The 18,395-nt window shown below is 44.2% G+C and overlaps 1 protein-coding gene across 3 annotated transcripts in view; it reads right to left on the bottom strand.

The window, feature by feature from the left end:
- The window catches only part of DIAPH3 (diaphanous related formin 3), a 403,620-nt gene that overhangs the window by 239,429 nt on the left and 145,796 nt on the right, over positions 1-18,395 (bottom strand). For all 3 annotated transcript variants that reach the window (XM_072135306.1, XM_072135307.1, XM_072135305.1), the window contains 2 exons: positions 17,798-18,100; positions 9,799-9,913 (listed from right to left, as the gene is read on the bottom strand). In XM_072135306.1, coding sequence (XP_071991407.1) covers positions 9,799-9,913; positions 17,798-18,100 — 418 coding nt within the window. The remainder of the gene's footprint in view (positions 1-9,798; positions 9,914-17,797; positions 18,101-18,395) is intronic.

Genomic DNA, 18,395 nt, shown 5'->3' on the forward strand with positions numbered 1-18,395 from the left:
AAAAGCAAAGGTCATTGGGCATTGCTCCCATGCGGAATAATCTAGCAGGGGTGAAATATACTCGATGGAGGAATTTAGATCAGGAAGTCCCTCGCACTCACTACAGATGTGAAGTAGGACAGTTCGACCTCCCTCCAGTCATCATCTGACAGGTCAGGGATATCCTGTCTCCAGCGTTCACGGGCTCTATCAAACGGTCTGGACTTTTGCTCTTGTAGGAGAGCATAGCACTGAGTGAGTGGCTTAGGGAGTTCCGGGGTACTCATCAGAGTCTCTACTTTGGAGAATTTCACTGTCAGGCTGAAGGAGCCGAATTGGGCATTGAATGCGTGTCGCAGTTGCGTGTAATGGAAGCTAGCCGTATTGGGTACAGTATGTCTCTCCCTTAACTCGTTAAAGCTGAGTAATTCTGCTTCCGGGGATAAGAGCTGACCCACAAATTTCACTCCCGCTGCCCCCCACATTGTCCAGCCTGGGAGGGAGAGGAAGTGAGAAAGCCACGGATTGAGCCACAATGGAGTCCTAGGCGAGAGAGGGGGAGGGCTGCCTGTTTCTACCAGGGATTGCGCCCTACGCCAGCACACCGCTACCGTACGTAGGGGAAGTGGGGTATCAGATGGGGACTTATACCTGTACAGCAAGTTTGTAAGGGCCTCGTAGGAACCTACCAGGGCACCAGCCAGTGCAGTAGCTGCATTACCCATGTCTATATCTATCCACCACTGGGCATATACTAGCTGGGAAGCCAGGTAATAAAGATACAGATCCGGGGCAGCCAGTCCACCCCTAGACTTGGGAGCTTGAAGCAGCGCTAAACTGAATCGCGGGGCACTACTCTGCCAGTAGAAGGACCTGAGAATGCCGTCCAAGCGTTTAAATAGGCTCTTAGGAAGCAGTATAGGACAGGCATGGAAAAGGTATAGGAATTTTGGGAGAAAAATCATTTTAAATATATTAAAGCGTCCGTACAGAGACAAGGGGAGAGTGGACCAGGCTTTTAGACGCGATTCGGTTGCAGTTATCAGGGGTGTAATGTTTAACTCCGTAAATGCCTGGACCTTGCGTGATACCTGGACTCCCAGATATTTAAATGTGGACACCACCTGGACTGGGACGGGGAGGGAGTGTACCCCTACATCAGATAAGGGAAAGAGGGCCGATTTGTCCCAGTTAACCCGAAGGCCTGAGAACCCCCCATAACGTTCTATCAGGGACAGAAGGGATTCCAGAGAGGGGCCCACATCCCCAAGGTATACAAGTGTATCATCAGCATAGAGAGATACCTTTTCAATGATAGAACCTCTAGCAATGCCCTTAATGCCCTCGGAGTGGCGGATCGCCACAGCAAGGGGTTCAATGGCGAGTGCGAAGAGGAGGGGAGATAGTGGGCAATCCTGCCTAGTGCCCCTGGCCATAGGGAGAGTAGGTGAGATGTTAAGATTAGTCCGTACCCTAGCCTTGGGATCGTTATACAGTAGTTTGACTAATGCTGTAAATCGAGGGCCAAAACCCATTCTAGGCAAGAGGGTCCATAAATATGTCCATTCCACGGAGTCAAACGCCTTACAATTGTCTAAGGACAATATAAACCCAGGGTCTGAAGACTTCTCTGCCTCTGCAATGTTCAGGTGTAATCTTTGTATATTTATGTCAGTTCCCCTCCCAGGCATAAAGCCTGTCTGGTCCGGGTGAACCAAGGATAATATTACTTTGTTAAGCCTTGTCGCCAGAATTTTTGCTAGTATTTTAACATCTGAGTTTAAGAGGGAAATTGGACGGTATGAGTCGGGAAGAAGCGGGTCCTTGCCAGGCTTAGGAAGAACTACAATAAGGGCCTCTCGCATGGAGTCGGGGAGGGAACCGCTGTCAAACGCATCGGAGTACAGTCTAAGGAGATGGGGAACCAGAGTCTCACAGTTATCCCTATACCATTCACCACCCAGCCCATCAAGTCCAGGTGTCTTACCGGGGGGCAACGATTGGATGGCCAGTTCCACCTCCTCCGCCGAGAGCGGGGCATCAAGCTCCGATGACTGTGCCGATGTGAGTCTCCAAAGTGGAAGACTGTCAAGGAATCTGGAGATCTCGACGGAAGAGGCAGACAATCTGGAGCTGTAAAGAGAGGAATAGAATTCATAAAATACCATGTTAATGGCCCGGGGTTCTGTGATCAATGCTCCGTTACCATCAATAATAGAGGGAACGGAAGCACAAGGACGTTCAGCCCGCGAGAGATACGCAAGCAGCTTCCGTTTTTATCTCCGAATTCAAAGATAGACGCCTCCCTGGCTAGCAGGCGCTTGCTGGTGCGCTCCTTCACTACAGCTAGATGGTTCCTCTGCGCCTGAGCCCAAGTCTTTTTATTCCCCGGATTAGGTTTCTTTAGATACTCCTTTTCTGCGGTCACCAGTGCGGCGGTCAGCCTTTCCTCCTGCGCATTTAAAGACTTTCTATGGCCAGCTACACCTGACATGAATGCTCCCCGCACCGAGGACTTGTATGAGTCCCAGACTAGAAGGGGAACAGGATGGGTTGAGTGTACATCCCAGAACTCGCTGTGCCCTGCCCTAGCAGTACTCTGGACCGCAGGGGACAGGAGCCAGGCCGGGTGCAGGCGCCATAAGCGGGAGTCGCTGGGGGGGCCTATAAGGAGACTGATGAGCAAGGCGGAGTGGTCTGATGCACTGCGCGGGCAATAGGATACCTGATCGACGTGCTGCAACATATCAGGGGAGACAAAGGCCAGGTCAATCCGAGAGAAGCTCTTATGAACAGAGGAATAGAATGAGTATTCTCTCTCCTGAGGGTGCTTACAACGCCAAACATCGGCGAGGTCTAGAGAAGTGAGCCACTCATTCAGTCGGACCGAGCCTGTGTCCAGACCACTTGTACGATCCAAGGAGGGATTAGGGACAGCATTGAAGTCACCCATGCAGAGTATCGGACTTGGAGGCATAGCAGCCAGCTTACTGGATATTAGGTGCAATACAGCTGGATCAAAGGGAGGTGGGACGTAGATAGACGCTATAGTAAAAGTAAAGCCCCACAAGGCACAATGTACGATCACAAAACGGCCAAAGTGATCCGGTGCTACCTGTATGACTTCTATGGGAAGCGCTTTGGATATGAGTATGGATACTCCCCTGGCGTAGACAGAGTAGGAGGAATGATAACCTCTAGCCACCCAGGCCCGCTTCAGAGACAGGACTTTCTGACCCGTAAGGTGTGTCTCTTGGATACATACAATGTGAGGGGCCTGACGCTTAATGACAGCTAACATCAGAGCCCTCTTGAATTTGGAGTTGAGTCCCCTCACATTCCAACTCATTACCTTAAGTGAAGACATCTTAGCGGAAGGGAAAGGGGTGTGGGGAAGGAGACGTGAGCAACCAAGCATTCATCCTTTCATACCACAGAGACATAGACAGACAGACAACAGTGAGCATAACAAATATAACAGAACTGAACTAACAATCCCAAGAATATAACCCCCCTGTCTAGCACCCTAACAGCAGTAGTGTAGACCTATACCCACTAACAGTCAAATAGTAGAACAGTGGTCCCTAACTCAAGACAAACCTACACCATTTGTCCCGGGACCTTCAACCCTTAATGTATATGTGATCAGGAGGTTATTAGGCAGCCATATTTTGCGAGAACCAAAGAGGAGATAGGGGAGGGGGGGGAAAGGAGGGAGACGTAGGGAGGTAGTGGTAACAGGAAAGGGGGGAGGAGGGAGGAGGGAGAGGGAGGAGGGAGAGGGAGGAGGGAGAGGGAGAAGGAGGGGAGGAGGGAGAGGGGAAAGTGCCATGTGTGGCGCACTGGTCGATATGACCAAAAAAGAGAACACAATCATTCACAGGGTACATTTTGTGAGGCACGCAGTATGTAAACAAATAGTAGATAACTGTAATAATGATCTGGGACCCCTAAATATCTATTCAAGACTAAGTCCAGCACTGTCATTGCATATCAGATAAAAGGATATGAGTCCAGTCACTCAGGAGGTGCGGGCCTCCCAGCAGGAGCCAGCGGGGCTGCATCAGCCCAGTGAAGTGCTTCGGTTGGGCAGGTGAAGAACCGAGTCTTCTGGCCGTCCATAATTCGGAGCTTGGAAGGATACATCATGGAGTATTTATACCCCTTGTCACGGAGACGGGCACGGACCTCGGTGAATTGTGCTCGCTGTTTCCTGACCGATGCAGAGAAATCAGGGTAGAAGGACACTCTGCTGTTAGCATAGAGAATTTCTCCCTTGGTACGGACAGCCCTGAGGATAGAGTCCCTGTCCCTAAAGTGCAGCAGTCGGGCCAAGAAGGGTCTTGGATTGCCCCCTGGGGGGCCAGGGCGGGATGGCACACGATGGGCCCTTTCCACTGTGAAGAACGGGGAGAAGGTATCTGCAGGAAGCATATTTTTGAGCCAATTTTCAACCACTGGCGTTGTTCCGTCGCAGGCGGTTTTCGAGGTCATCAGCTCTGTCGATGGATGCAGACATTTGGCGCTGGAGCTCTCTGATCTGTGTCGGCATAGGCCTCTGAATGTCTTCCACCTCTGATATTCTGCGTTCAGTTTCGGTGATTCGCTCTTTAGCTTTGTGGACATCATGCCTTAGCAGAACAAAATCCTGTCGCAGCTCATCCACCTTGGTGACCAGTTTGGATTGGCACCCGTTTATGGCCGCCAGCACCTCTGCAAATTTGCGGTCCAGTTCAGTGGCCGCGTCAGGCGGATCAGCACCCTCTTCATAGCTTACAAGCTGCGGCGGGCTCTGGGAGCCTTCAAAGAGGGAGGGAGAGGAGTTTGGGGACCCCTGAGGAGAGCAGGGCTGTGTGCGGGAGAATCTCCCCAACTTTTTGGCAGCGTTTGACTGTATCTGTGCAAGAACGGCTTGTGATGTGGAGCATTCCTGCACATCCAGGGGTTCCAGGGACTGGAATGGAGGATCTTCATGGACGGATTCATCATCCGATGGAGGCGCAGACACTCCGGACGCTGCTTTGTGCAATTTAGCCGTTCTCCTCCGGTTACCCATGGCGTCTGGGCAGGGGGGGCCAGTGATAAACAATCGAAGAGCCTAGCGTCCAGTAATTAGCAGAAATAGAGTCAGGGCCCACGTGGGAAATTGCAGCGGCACTGCAAGGGTTAATATAAAACAAAACCCAGGAGCAGGGGATCACTGGGAGTATGGTGGGCTGCACAGCTTGGGGTCCCCAGGTGAGAGGAGGGCAGCAGCAGGGGAATTACTTCCCTACCTTATTCCTGGCTGCAGTCCGGCAAGGGAGAGGTTAATCCTGCGTGCCTAGGCCTCAGGCAGCGCATGGGAGTCCAGCAAGATGGCGCCTCCGGCAGGATACAGGGCTGGCTGGAGCGCTGCCGCGATCCTCCGACAGAGTGGGTCAGCAGCACAGCGGGTCGGCGGCACAGCACGACGATCGGAGGGGGGTGGGTTCCCTCCCCCCCGGTATTCAACACCGCTCTGATGTGCAGCCGCGATGTCGGGCGGCTATGGTCCCGCCGCCGCGCGGGACACGTGGGAGGCGCAGGAGCTGGAGTGCGGGGGGGGGGACCACACGGAGCCGGTGACCGCCGCGATACCGCCACCGGAGTGTGGGGGCAAGTACCCGCGGCACCGGGGAACAGGCTTGAGGGGGTACAGGTGGAGGATGGCTGCCTAAAGAGGGTGATAGGGTGCCAGGTCCCGGGAGCTCCGCGGTGCACGTCCTCCTAGGTCGGCATCAGGCCACGCCCCTTGCTCCATTAACATCTATGGAGACTGAAGCCCCTCAGGCTCATATGCATTATTCCAAAAGCCTTTTTTGTAAAACCCAGGGCATAAGAAACTAAGAGAAGAGCAGATCCTGCCAGATACACCAGTATCAGTGTGCTTGGTTTACAATTCTTGATCCTGGTGGTAGATGTCCTTTAACCTCTTAACGCTCAGCGTCCGATATATCGGACGCTGAGCGCAGTGACTTATCGCTCAGCGTCCGATGTATCGGACGCTGAGCTGATGCCGGTTCAGCTCAAGATCTGAGCCGAACCGGCATCGGGAAAGACGGGGTGCCGGCTGTGACTGATAGCCGGCACCCCAGTGTAACACCCGCGATCGGAGTTGTCTCCGATCGCGGGTGCTTAACCCGTTAAATGCCGCGGTCAGCGCGACCGCGGCATCTAACATGTATCTGGGGGATCTTTCCCCCACGATCGGCCCCCCCGAACCGTTTTCGGGGTGCGCCGATCGTTGCTATAGTAACTCTGGGGTCCGATCTGGACCCCAGAGTTACCTGCAAGAATTGCCAGTAAGATGGCGTCTGTGACGTCATCTTACTGGCACAGTGCCAGCCTATGCAAGTGTATAGGCTGACACTGATAATACTCTGCAATACATGAGTATTGCAGAATATTATCATGAAGAAGCAATCAGATGATTGCTTCTTCATATCCCATGGTATAAAAGTGAAAAAGTAAAAAAAAAAAAGTTATTCAATAAAAAAATAAAGTCATAAATCACTAAAAATGCCCCAAACCCCAAAACATATAAAGAGACATATAACTCAAAAAAAAGTCTAAATCATAACACAAACCCCACATATATAGTATCACCGCGTCCGTAACAACCCGTAGAATAAAAGTAAATCATTATTGAACCCGCACGATAAACGCCGTAAAAAAAACCTGTTATAAACCCTCCAAAAATTATGATTTTTACCTTTTCAATCCCACAAAAAATGCTATAAAATGTGATCAAAAAACCATATGTACTGCGACATGATACTGGTGCAATGTACAACATGTCCCGCAAAAAACAAGCCATCAACCAGCTCCGTAGCCAAAAAAGTAACAAAGTTATGCCACTTGGAAGACGGCAATACATAAATGATAGATTTTTCCCCACATTAGGGTTTTGTTTGACAAATTTAGTAAAACGTAAGAAAATATATTCATGTTTGGTATCCCCGTAATCGTATCAACCCATAGAATAAAGATAACATGATTATTAGTCTATACGGTGAACACCAAAAAAAAAGAAGTAAAAAATCCAGTACAGAATTGATGCTTTTCTACTCCTGTCCTCAAAAAACGTTCCTAAATTTTCAACAATAGGTGATACAAACCCCAAAATGGTAACATTGGAAAAAGCATCTCATCCCGCAAAAAAAATGGCATCACATGGCCCCAATAACGAAAAAGCGAAAATTTTATAGCCTTCAAAAGGGGCCAATGAGGAAACTAAAATCCTGGCAGCTGCAGCGCCCTCCTTCCCTTCTGCACCTCGCTGTGCCCCCATAACACAAGTCACAGCCACATGTGGGGGGTCTTTGTACTCAGGAGAAATTGCAGAACAAATTGTATGGTGGGTTTTCTCTTTTTATCTTTTGGAAATGTGTAAATTTTAGGGCTAAATGAACGTATAAGGGAACAATATGACCATTCTAAATTTCACCTCCGTTTTGATTCAATTACTATGAAGATCTCAAGGGGTTAACAATCTTCGTAAAAGCTGTTTCTGATAGCTTGAGGGGTGCAGATTTGAAAATGGGTTGGTTATATAGGGGGTTTTGATGCTAAATATGTAAAATTTCATTCCAAACTGTATTTATCCCCAAAATAGTCAATTCTGAAAATCCGGAAAAGCGATATTCTATTTGTAAGCCGCGTAACATCAAAATAAATTATCCAGACATTTCAGAAATTATGAAAATGTAAAGTAGACAAATGGGAAATGTTATCCAGCAACTTATTTAGGTGGTAAATCGATCTGCCTGAAAACGCAATGATTTTGAATTTCGAAAATGGCAAATTTTTCAAAAAATTTATCATATTTTCTTTTTTTTTGTAAATAAATGCAAAACTTATTAGCCAAAATTTACCACTAAAATGAAGTACAACATGTGGGGAAAAAACAATCTCAGAATCGCTTTGATAAGTAACAGTGTTCAAAAGTTATAACCGTATAAAGAGACGCAAGTCAGAATCCAAAAAATCGGGCTGAGCCTTAAGCTACAAAATGGCTGCGTCCTTAAGGGGTTAATGACCTCATGAAAACCTGATACAGAGGTCTTTAAGAGGTTAAAAATGCAGTAGAAAAAAAAACTGTTTTTTTATGTGATTAATGTAAAGTAAATTTAACAGTAAATATCTCCAGGTCTCTTACACCTAGAAACACAAATGGGAGATATTCAAGGGAGGACTCTACTTTTCAATATGACGTCAGAACTGTGTTTGTGGAAGATATAATCCAGTTCAGCCTTTTTGTAATTTCATACCTGCCTGGCGTAGCATTCAGTAAATTTAGCCCATTGCCTCGGCCTGTCAAACCTACTGTTCAAAAGAGTGTCAAGGGTGAGAAAGAAATCGCAAACTTTGAGTAGTTGCAAGGATTGAGGTCATGTACTTTAACCCCTTCACAACGGCAAGGTGAACAGCATTACAGAACTGGAAAAATTGACATGGACATTGAAGCACCAATGACCCTTGGTCGCAAAAAGGTTCATTTAAATATGTGCTCAAATGTACATCAACAAATAGACCTGCTAACCACCAAAACCAAAAAGCAGGATATAACATACAGGGAATTCTCTACATATATGATCTGTATCATACATTGAAAACTCTCCAAAAAGGATAAGGTGCATGTGCAGCCTCCGTAAGCTCTACAACTTCTGTGCCGCAGTAGAATCAGAACACATGTAATGTAAATGAGAGCAAACAGCCAAACCCACCTATTTCTGCAGGAATGTCCACCTATCTTATGTGTACGACTGTACCCTGAATAGGCTGGCTACTTCCTAAGCTGTCGGGAGGGGGGGGGGGGCGGGGTGATATATAAGAAGCAATGTTTTCCTTATATTTGTATATTTCCTCCATGAGAATCAATGGTTTTAAAAGGAGTTTTCCCACAAAGGAAAGTTAGGCCGTATCCAAGGGATAGGGCCTAACTTGCTGATCAGTGGAGGTCATGGGGCTGAGACCCCGCAGATCGCAAAAACGAGGGGTCCGTTGGACCACAACGTCAGCTCTGTAGAGATCAATGGAGCAGAACGGTCATGCACGGCCGTCTGCTCCATTAATCTGACGGACCCCTCATTTTCACGATCTGCGGGGGTCTCAGTGCTGAGGCCCCCACTGATCAGCAAGTTAAGCCCTATACCGTGGATAGGGCCTAACTTTCCTTCGTACCAATTACCGTTTTTGTTGCTTCCTATTCAGAATTTTTTAACATTTTCATGTAGGTAGTTAGAAAACTGGTAGGAATCAGAGGAAAGCTGTCAGCTTACATCACAAGCTTTTATAGCAACTCAAAAGGATTCCATTCCTGCCGTTATACATTGTTGTATAAATGAACCTCGGCACTGGAGTGAGGAAGCTGAGCTCGGTGGAGACTTTCCTACTACCCCTTCCATCTCCAGCTCATTTCTGTGTGTACAGTAAAGCATTGCAATGGTAGTTATTTTGCAGCTACACAAAAGTACCTGAGCTCCCCTCCCCCATATAGAGGGCTGCATCGTGTAACCTTATCTCAGCATACACTGCCGGCAGGTAAATCTCTGCTTCTCTCACCAGCTGCAGGTGGAGGGACAGTGGTCGTCATATGTATTGGGTTGTCAATAAAGGATTGTGAGGCATGACTGTGCAGTCGTTGCTAGTCGCTTATCATACTCACCTCAGGTCATTTGCATACAACTTTCGGAACTAAATGTTTAAGTTTACAGGTAGGCATGGAAATGGATAATTTGACTGACAGGTTCCCCGTAAAGATACTGACAGGTCTAAGTTTGTGTTTTCCCTTGTTACCTTTTCTTTGACATGAGAAGGTATTCTCTAGTTGATGGAATAAGTCCTTATCTTCAAATTTGTCCTCTTTTGCACACACCCAGAAACAATTCTCCGTCATTTCATTTGGTCGAATCTGAAAAATGTAATTTACAGAAAGAACAGGTAAGAGGGAATATAAAGTTAATCGTAATTGTACTTTCCCTTTTCTCCTATTTTTTAAATGAGCATTACACATTATCAAATAACAGATCTCCCCATTAAATTAGTTTATTCAAATTTTCCCCTAATATATATGCCATCTCCTCAGTGCCAGCTGCCGCCCATTCCATGGTAATATTTAAACAATCTTGTGTAGTTAGCGATTTCCTGAGCTAGTAGACTTTTGACTTTTTAAAACAACATTGCTTATGACAAATGTCTGTTGTCAAAGAAAAATTCTAATCTGCTTAAGGCAGAGCTGATAAAAGACTTTGTTAGTTAAAAGGGAAAAATGTGCACAGAATAGAAATGCAAAGAGACATCTGAATGCATGCAGTGCTTCAGCGAAACCAATCATCTGCCCCACTGCAATGCACATAAAAGCAAAATGGGATTTTTGACTCCTAATCTAGACCGATACCAAATCAGAAAAATGTAAGCTATTTTCATTGGTACTATCAATTATTATAGGGAGATATGGAGTCAACTGTAGGCCAGGAGAAGGGAACCAGGATGGATGTACGTAATGCTCACATCAATAAGACATGGTATGGACCCTTTCAATAGAGTTGCCCACTATCAATACACACACTTTAACTACCACCAGGATCAAGGATTGTAAACCAAGCCCTCTGACATACTGGTGTGTGCTCCCTCTACCAGGATCGGCTTTTTTTAGCTTAGTATGAAATGGTTTTTATGAAAAAGGCTTTTTAAATATGCAAATGAGCCCTAGTGGCTCCGGGTTTCAGAGTTGTTAATGGGGCCTGGAGACACCGAGGCTCATTTGCATCCTGCCAAGAGGGGACATAACAGAATGTTATTGTGCTTGGTTTACAATCCATCATCCTGGTCGTAGATGTCCTAGAAGGGGCTCAATGGAAGTGGGAGGAGTAGGGGGTCTGCCAATCAGGTTTATACATGGACACAGAGTTGAATAAATGGGAAATAACTTGATATTGAACTGTAAAAATTGGAACATTTTTGCAAATAAATGCTCCTCTCTTGACAGAAAAACGGCAGAAATGTGAATAAATTAGCAAAATTATCTGTGAAATATCACATGGCCAGAAGTATTCAGGCCGTTTGCTGTGACACTTATATTTAAAGACTACCTGTCATCCAATTTTCTAGCTCCCCCACGTCCCCATAAAAAATAGCGTAACCATTGCCGTAGAGATTTTATAGCCAAACAGTCTTTTTCTGAAACAAATTTAAGTTAGTTTAAAGTCTACCTTTCTGTATGTCCCTAGTCCCAAGGGTGTGGCCAGTGAGGAGTAGGGCAGAAATGTATGACGCTCTGAATGGGGAAGTGACGGGAGGAGGAAATATCGGGGACATGGGAGGTCATTTAAATTTGAAAATGATGTATGACTGAGCGGTTTCCTGAGGGGTGGAGATGTAACCACTCCGCACTGGCCACTCCCACTGGACTAGTTTTACAGTAAAAGCTCTTTGGCTTTATTCTCTATGGGGCCAGAAAAAGGGCTCCTGGTGACAGGTTCCCTTTAACTACCATGCTGTCCATTTCCTCCTGATCCTTGTTGAGATTGTTCGACTCCTTTAATGGAGTACAGCGGTGTTTAAATTTGACTTGATTAGGAAAGGCACAAATCTGTCTATGTCAGCACATCAGTTTTATCAGGTCTAAGGAACTGCTCAAGGAGCTCAGAGACAGAATTGTGCCAAGACATAGATCTGCAGCACACAAGGTTCCTAAGAACACAGGGGTCTCTGTAAGCCTTAAAAGGCGAAGTTTTGAATGAACACAACTCTTCCTCGACCTGGCCTTCCAGCCAAAATAGGCAATCACAGGAGAAGAGCCTTGGTGATAGTAACGAAGAACCCCAAGAGGACTGTGACTGAGCTCCAGAGATGCAGTAGGGAAATGGTAGAAAGTTCCACAAAGTCAACTACCATTCCAGCCCTCCACCTGAAGGACTCAAAGACTATGAGAATTAAGATTCTTTGGTCTGAGGAGACAAGATTGAACGGTTTGGCATTAATTCTAAGTGGTAAGCTTAAAGAAAACCAGGCACTGCTCATTACCTGGCAAATACAATCCCAACAGTGAAGCATCATTCTATAGATATATTTTTTAGGTGCAGGGACAGGACAACTGGTTGTCCTGGCAATTAAAGGAAAGATGAATATGTCCAAGTATAGAGATATTCTGGAAGAAAACCTCTTTTAGATTACTCTGGACCTCAGGCTAGGCCAAAGATTCAACTTCCAACATGACAGTGACCATAAGCACACAGCTAAAATAATAAAGTTGTGACTTCAGAACAGCTCTGTGACCATTCTTAACTTCCCTGACCGCAAAAACTAGCAAGAATAGGCCCTGCTTTATCTTTTGCGACCCAGGCAGTCGGCTCAGGGTCATGTGAATGACAGCTGTGTGCATACGTTTAGAGAAAGTAATTGGGCCACGTGTTAGGTGAAAAATTGAATAGCACACAGCTAGAAACACCCACATGTGCATGATGCCTTACTACTCATTTCCTGCAATTAAACTTTACAGTACTAATATCCAGTACAGTAATATAGTACAGTGATATCCAGCACAGTACATTAATCCCAACCTGTATTTAAGGGCACAGCACAGAACTACTGCTATCATCTATATCCTGTATCTCTATCCACTGTCTGTCTCCCTGACACACACAGGAAGATGGGAGGGAAGGATGAGTCATAACTCTGCTGCTGCAGCCCATCCTATTCATCAGAGCATAGATATGTAAACAAATAAGCTTGAGAGTCTGCAGGTAGTATAAAGTAGCAGGAATGCTTAATCACTTGACTACCATTCAGAGATTATCTACAAGGAAGTAAAGGTACACGGGTAACTGAATTTAAAAGAATAGCCAACTCCTTTAAATAAGTCAATAAAGGGTATCAACAGCGTAGTTCTCAACTTTAATCCATACAATTGCACAGTACACTGAGAATAAAAGAAAGATGTACCTCCTTTATCATTGATTTGATCACTTACTTCAGGCACCGTGACCGTGGTAAACACCTTATATATTTGTTATCCATGGCCGCCTTCCTTCTAAGATCAACTTTTATATGATGATAAATTAGCCTGAAGGGGGTGACACAAGAGGTATAAGGGACTGGAATAAAACTAATTAAAACTAACTGGTATCTTATATGCAAAATGCAAGGTTAATGGGACTGCAGAGAAGTCTGCAGCCTAATACACTGTGTTTGCTAGATAACAGATGCGAGGAAAACACAGAATTGGTTGATAAAAAGAGTTAACGTTGCATGCAGTTAGGGAGTGTGATAAACCCCATGTCTTTAGGCAGGCCTAAGAGTAAGTTTGAATCCTTGGAGGTTTGGTATTAGTTTGAGACCGTGGTAGGAAATTCGAGAGAATTGGTGCAGCTCTGCACAAGTCATGGAGACATTGGTGGGAGGTTCAAATTAAAGGGAACCTGTCACCAGAAGGCTGAAATTCACTGGTAACAGATCCCGATAGGCACTGCACAGTACATTCCTTTACACTTACTTTAAAGGGAACTTGTCACCAGGGACCTCATTTTTCACTAAAGACAGATTGTAAAAGCCCATGATACCTGCAGTGCAAATATGCCTTTCGGCCTTTTCTAAGCATCTGCATTACAATATAATTGTGTGTTATAACGTACTCTTGCATCCTTACAAAATCCTGGGATAGTCACAGAGGCTGGGCTTTGGTTTGGATGCATTTCAAAAAACAACATGTGACCTGTTGGAGCTGCAGGCTGTCTCCATGTTTGTGCTCCTCTACAGCTTGTCCCTTCCCCACTGATATCAGGCTGACTAGGCTGTGACCTCTGAGAAGAAGCAGGAGGTGAAGCTGCACAGGAGCACAAAGGTGGGGGCCAAGCTCTGAGGAGTGAGAACACAGACAAGGCACACGTTGTTTTTTGAAATGCATCCAAACCAAAGTCCAGCCCCTGTGACTACCCCAGGATATGTCAGGGAGCAAGTAAGTTATAACACACAATTATATTGTAATGCAAATTCTTAGAAAAGGCAGAAAGGCAGATTTGCACTGCTGGTGTCATGGGCTTTTACAATCTGTCTTTAGTGAAAAATGAGGTCCCTGGTGACAGGTTCCCTTTAACAACTGAGTTTCCCTCCATTTGTGTAATATTCCGGGCTAGAATTGACCTGGATCCCTGCCAAGAAGTTCTGCTCAAGTCCTGGAGTGAGACTAAGTGTCATGCCTATTACCCAGTGAACATTGTAATTTGAAAAGCGGCATCACTCCAGGATTTGAGCTGGACTTCTTGGCAGGGATCCAGGTCAACTTTAGCCGTCTATACTACACAAACGGAGGGGAACTCTGTTGTGAAAGTAAGTGTTATGGAATGTACTGTGCATTGCCTAGTGGGATCTGTCACCAGTGGTGGATAGATAATCTCTGAATGGTAGTCAAGTGGTGGATAGGTTGGGCAAGACGGAGATAAGAGCTAATAGGTAAGGAGGTACAGCATTGTGCAGAGCTTTGTGGATAAGGGTAATTAATTGAAACTGTATTCTTTATTTAGACTGGAGGAATACGTGTAGAGCTTGGTCTGAAAGACGAGTCTGGCTGTTGCATTGAGAAAGTAGTGGAGAGGAGGTAGTTTAGCAAGTGGAAAGTCGATTAGAAGGAAGTTACAGTAGTCTAGGCGAGAGTGAATCAGAACAATAATTAGCGTTTTAGAGAAATTAAGAAATGGTCAGATTCTAGAAATGTTTTTGAGGTGCAAGAGCGAGCATCAGATTGAATATATGGTGCAAAGAAGAGGTCGGAACAAGCCCAAGACAGTGGGCCTGTTGCCTCAGGGTTATGGTGACATCACAGATGGAAATGGAGAGATCAGGATTAGGTCGGTCAGCAGACACCAAAGTACAGATGAGAGGTGGTAGAGGACAAACAGGGATTTTATTAGAACAACGCATTTCAACAGAAGGACGGCGGCCACCTGCCTCTAGTCCCGTACTACTCCAGTACTACAGTTATAAGGCCGCCTTGCCATCGGAGTCACATATTTATTGTATGCCTGATAAAGACACCGATCCGACATTAAAACACGTTACTCTAATAGTGTAGAATGTGTCAAACATTTGTGCCCTCTCCTTTTATTTCCACCACTTTTCAGGTTGAAGAATACATTTGAAGTGCATAAAGTCTGCCGATGTGCAAGATTTTCTCCACAGACGTTTGGCAAATTTGGAGCACTGCTAAAGTTGTCAACGTCTGTGTTGAAATTCTTGGACTGAGGGAGGTGCCACCTCCTCCAGGGCAGTTTTGAGGCTGTGATTATAATGGTTAGTAGCAAGGTTAGGACAGGAGAGAGAAGAGGGTTAGGGCTCTAAAAGTTAATTTTACAAGGAAGGAGACTATGGATAACAAATATAAGATTACCACAGTCACGGTGCCTGGATCTAGGAGTAAGTGCTCCTGGTTTATCATGCTTGATTTTGAAGGTAGATTCTCTTTAAATTTAGAAGTATACATAAAGTAAAAACCCTGTTCTCTATGTCACAGGAGTTTTGCAATCACCCACTATTCCTGCACACTGTCCTGTGTTTGGAAGTAAGATAACTGAATGGGACGGAATCCACATTGCTGTGACCTTGCTCAAGTAGGATAGAAAGGTGCTTATAATCCATGCACCTTTTACTAAGCCCCATCTCTCAGCGAGACTCCAATAAAGATTGATCAGATCAGTAGGAGATTAACCCTTGTTCTCTGCAGGATTTATGCTGAAAATGCTGTAGTGACAAATTACATGGGCTACTATCTCTGGTTTACTTATGTTATTTATTTCTACATTATACTTTATGTCTGGAGAAAAGGATTGAAATACTAATATTATGACATAATGATGAGCGTCATACATGTATGGTCAAATGTTGTCAAAGAAGGCAGGTGCCTGCTGAATGAAACCCAGCTTTAATAGCTGTGATAGATACGCTCACCGAATGCTGCTGTAAGCTTGCTAAGTGCTGCTTCACTTAAAAGGTGGCGGAACAACGGTGTCATATTGGCCACCATTGGTATCAAGGCATTTAAATTGCCTATTGACAAGGTGTAATATGAATACTAGGAATATATTGCAATAAAGGTGCATTATGGTAGGAATATATTGCATTACTGACACATAGTAGGAATATTCTGCAATACTGGTACATTATGGTAGGAATATATTGCATTACTGGCACATAGTAGGAATATTCTGCAATACTGGTACATTATGGTAGGAATATATTGCAATAAAGGTGCATTATGGTAGGAATATATTGCAATAAAGGTGCATTATGGTAGGAATATATTGCAATAAAGGTGCATTATGGTAGGAATATATTGCAATAGAGATGCATCATGGTAAAAATAGATTGCATTAGTGGCACATTATAGTAGGAATATACTGCAATATAGGTGCATTATGGAAGAAATATATTGCGATATAGGTGCATTATATTGTATGACTGAATAGAGCCCTAGAGTTGAAATGCTCTTAGGGAGCCTAAAAAATAATTAGAAAAAAAAATAGTAAAAAATTATTCTAAACACGTCTGGTCCAATATAATCATCATCCCCTATGATGAATGCAATAACAGGACTAAAATGTCTACATTACTAGGAAACAAACTGCTTTAGGGGAGAAATCTACTAACTACAGTAGTGATTAAATAAAATGATTTCTTAGGTCCAAAAATTTGACCACTGGTTAAGTCATAATAGGCTATATTAGGAGCTAGTTTAGCGTCTTGCAAATGTTCCATATTTTTATTAATTAGAAAATCTTTAGATCAGTACTTTAATGTTGTAATGTATTTTCCTGTCTATGCAGTAAGGTATAATATACCATATTTTTCGGATTATAAGGCGCACAAAACATTCTTTGATTTTCTCAGAAATCAAGGTGCGCTTTATGGTCCAGTGCCCCTTATATATGAACCGTACTTACAAACAACAGCTGCCTTGAACTGTGCACAGGTCTGCCACCTGCTGGTCATTCATCCTTATAATCAGGTGCACCTTATATATGAACCCAGGCATTTTAGCAGGAATTTATTGATGGTGCGCCTCATAGTCCGAAATATACAGTAGTTTTGTTGATAAGCAATGTGACTGCTGCAGAAAGCCACATAAGGCTAGTTAGTCATTAAGCAGCAGATCATACAAGTTCTTAACCTTATCATAAGTTTCACTAATGGAGGCCATATCTGTCTACAAAGCCATGGACATATACATGAAGAACACATTTTAAGGAATAATTGTGAGAACTGAACAAAAGAACATGAATAATAACTATTTTCCATTGATTAATAAATGCAAATAAAAAACCTTAAAAAAACACAGAATTTTTAAGGGAAAAAGGAATATAGAAAAAAACCCTGATGCATTAACATTCTAACCTCTATTCTACAAACAGTCACAGCACAATATTCCATTTCAATGAGAAGTGTAGTGGTATGATAATATTGAGGACTATGTTATGAAGTGCTATAGAAGCAATAGCCAGGCAGAGGGGTTTATCTATGCTTCCCAACAATAGGTGACTGTGTCCTTGGACTCAAAAGGGTTATCAAGTCATGTGATCATTATTCTACTCAGGCGAAGACCGCGCTTGAGTGCATACGTAATTTTAGTTTCTAAGATATAACAAGGCTATTGAATCCACATGGACATTCCTTGCGAATTTATGAATGAATATTAAATGAACTCAGCATTTCTGAAAAACATCAACTGTGAAAAGACATAAATTGTCATGTATATGTGTAAAATATATATGATATGATATTGTAAGGAGACAAATAAAATGAATACTTTTTGCCAATTGAGCCTCTTCATCCCTACTTCAGGTCTGAACTCTTTTTTAGGTTTTAGACCAAAAGGAAGAGTCTTTGCAGGAGGAGAGCGCTGGCCTACACAAAAACCAGGCAATGGTGGAGCACCAGGCGGTCCTCCCACCATAGGAGGTGGTGGTGGAGGTGGTGGAGGAGGTGGTGGTGGTGGAGGCGCAGATCCAAATGCAGGTCCAGGTGGTGGTGGAGGAGCTATTGGGATTTCTATCTGTGGTAATTTTCCAGATGCTTTAAGCGCCTTGATTTCATTATCAGAAATTCCAAACTGAAAAAGAAACGTATACGAAAATAAGCCAGCAATGAATATGGGCTTCATGATCGAATACAAATATTTTGAGATGATATGGCACATACAATAATTATTCAGTACATTAATAACTAAACAACAGGACTAGATCAATAAAGCACAGCTTCCATTTCATATCCTTCTCTTTAGACTTTTGTAATGTTAGTGTGTGCAACAATGTCAATTTCTTTTACGCCAACATTTTCCCAAACTATAGATTTGAATGTAATAGGCAATTGGTGCTTTAGGTTTTGCTAGTGGATTATTTATAATG

Source organism: Engystomops pustulosus, chromosome 2, assembly GCF_040894005.1.
Source record: "Engystomops pustulosus chromosome 2, aEngPut4.maternal, whole genome shotgun sequence".
Taxonomy (NCBI): Eukaryota; Metazoa; Chordata; class Amphibia; order Anura; family Leptodactylidae; genus Engystomops; species Engystomops pustulosus.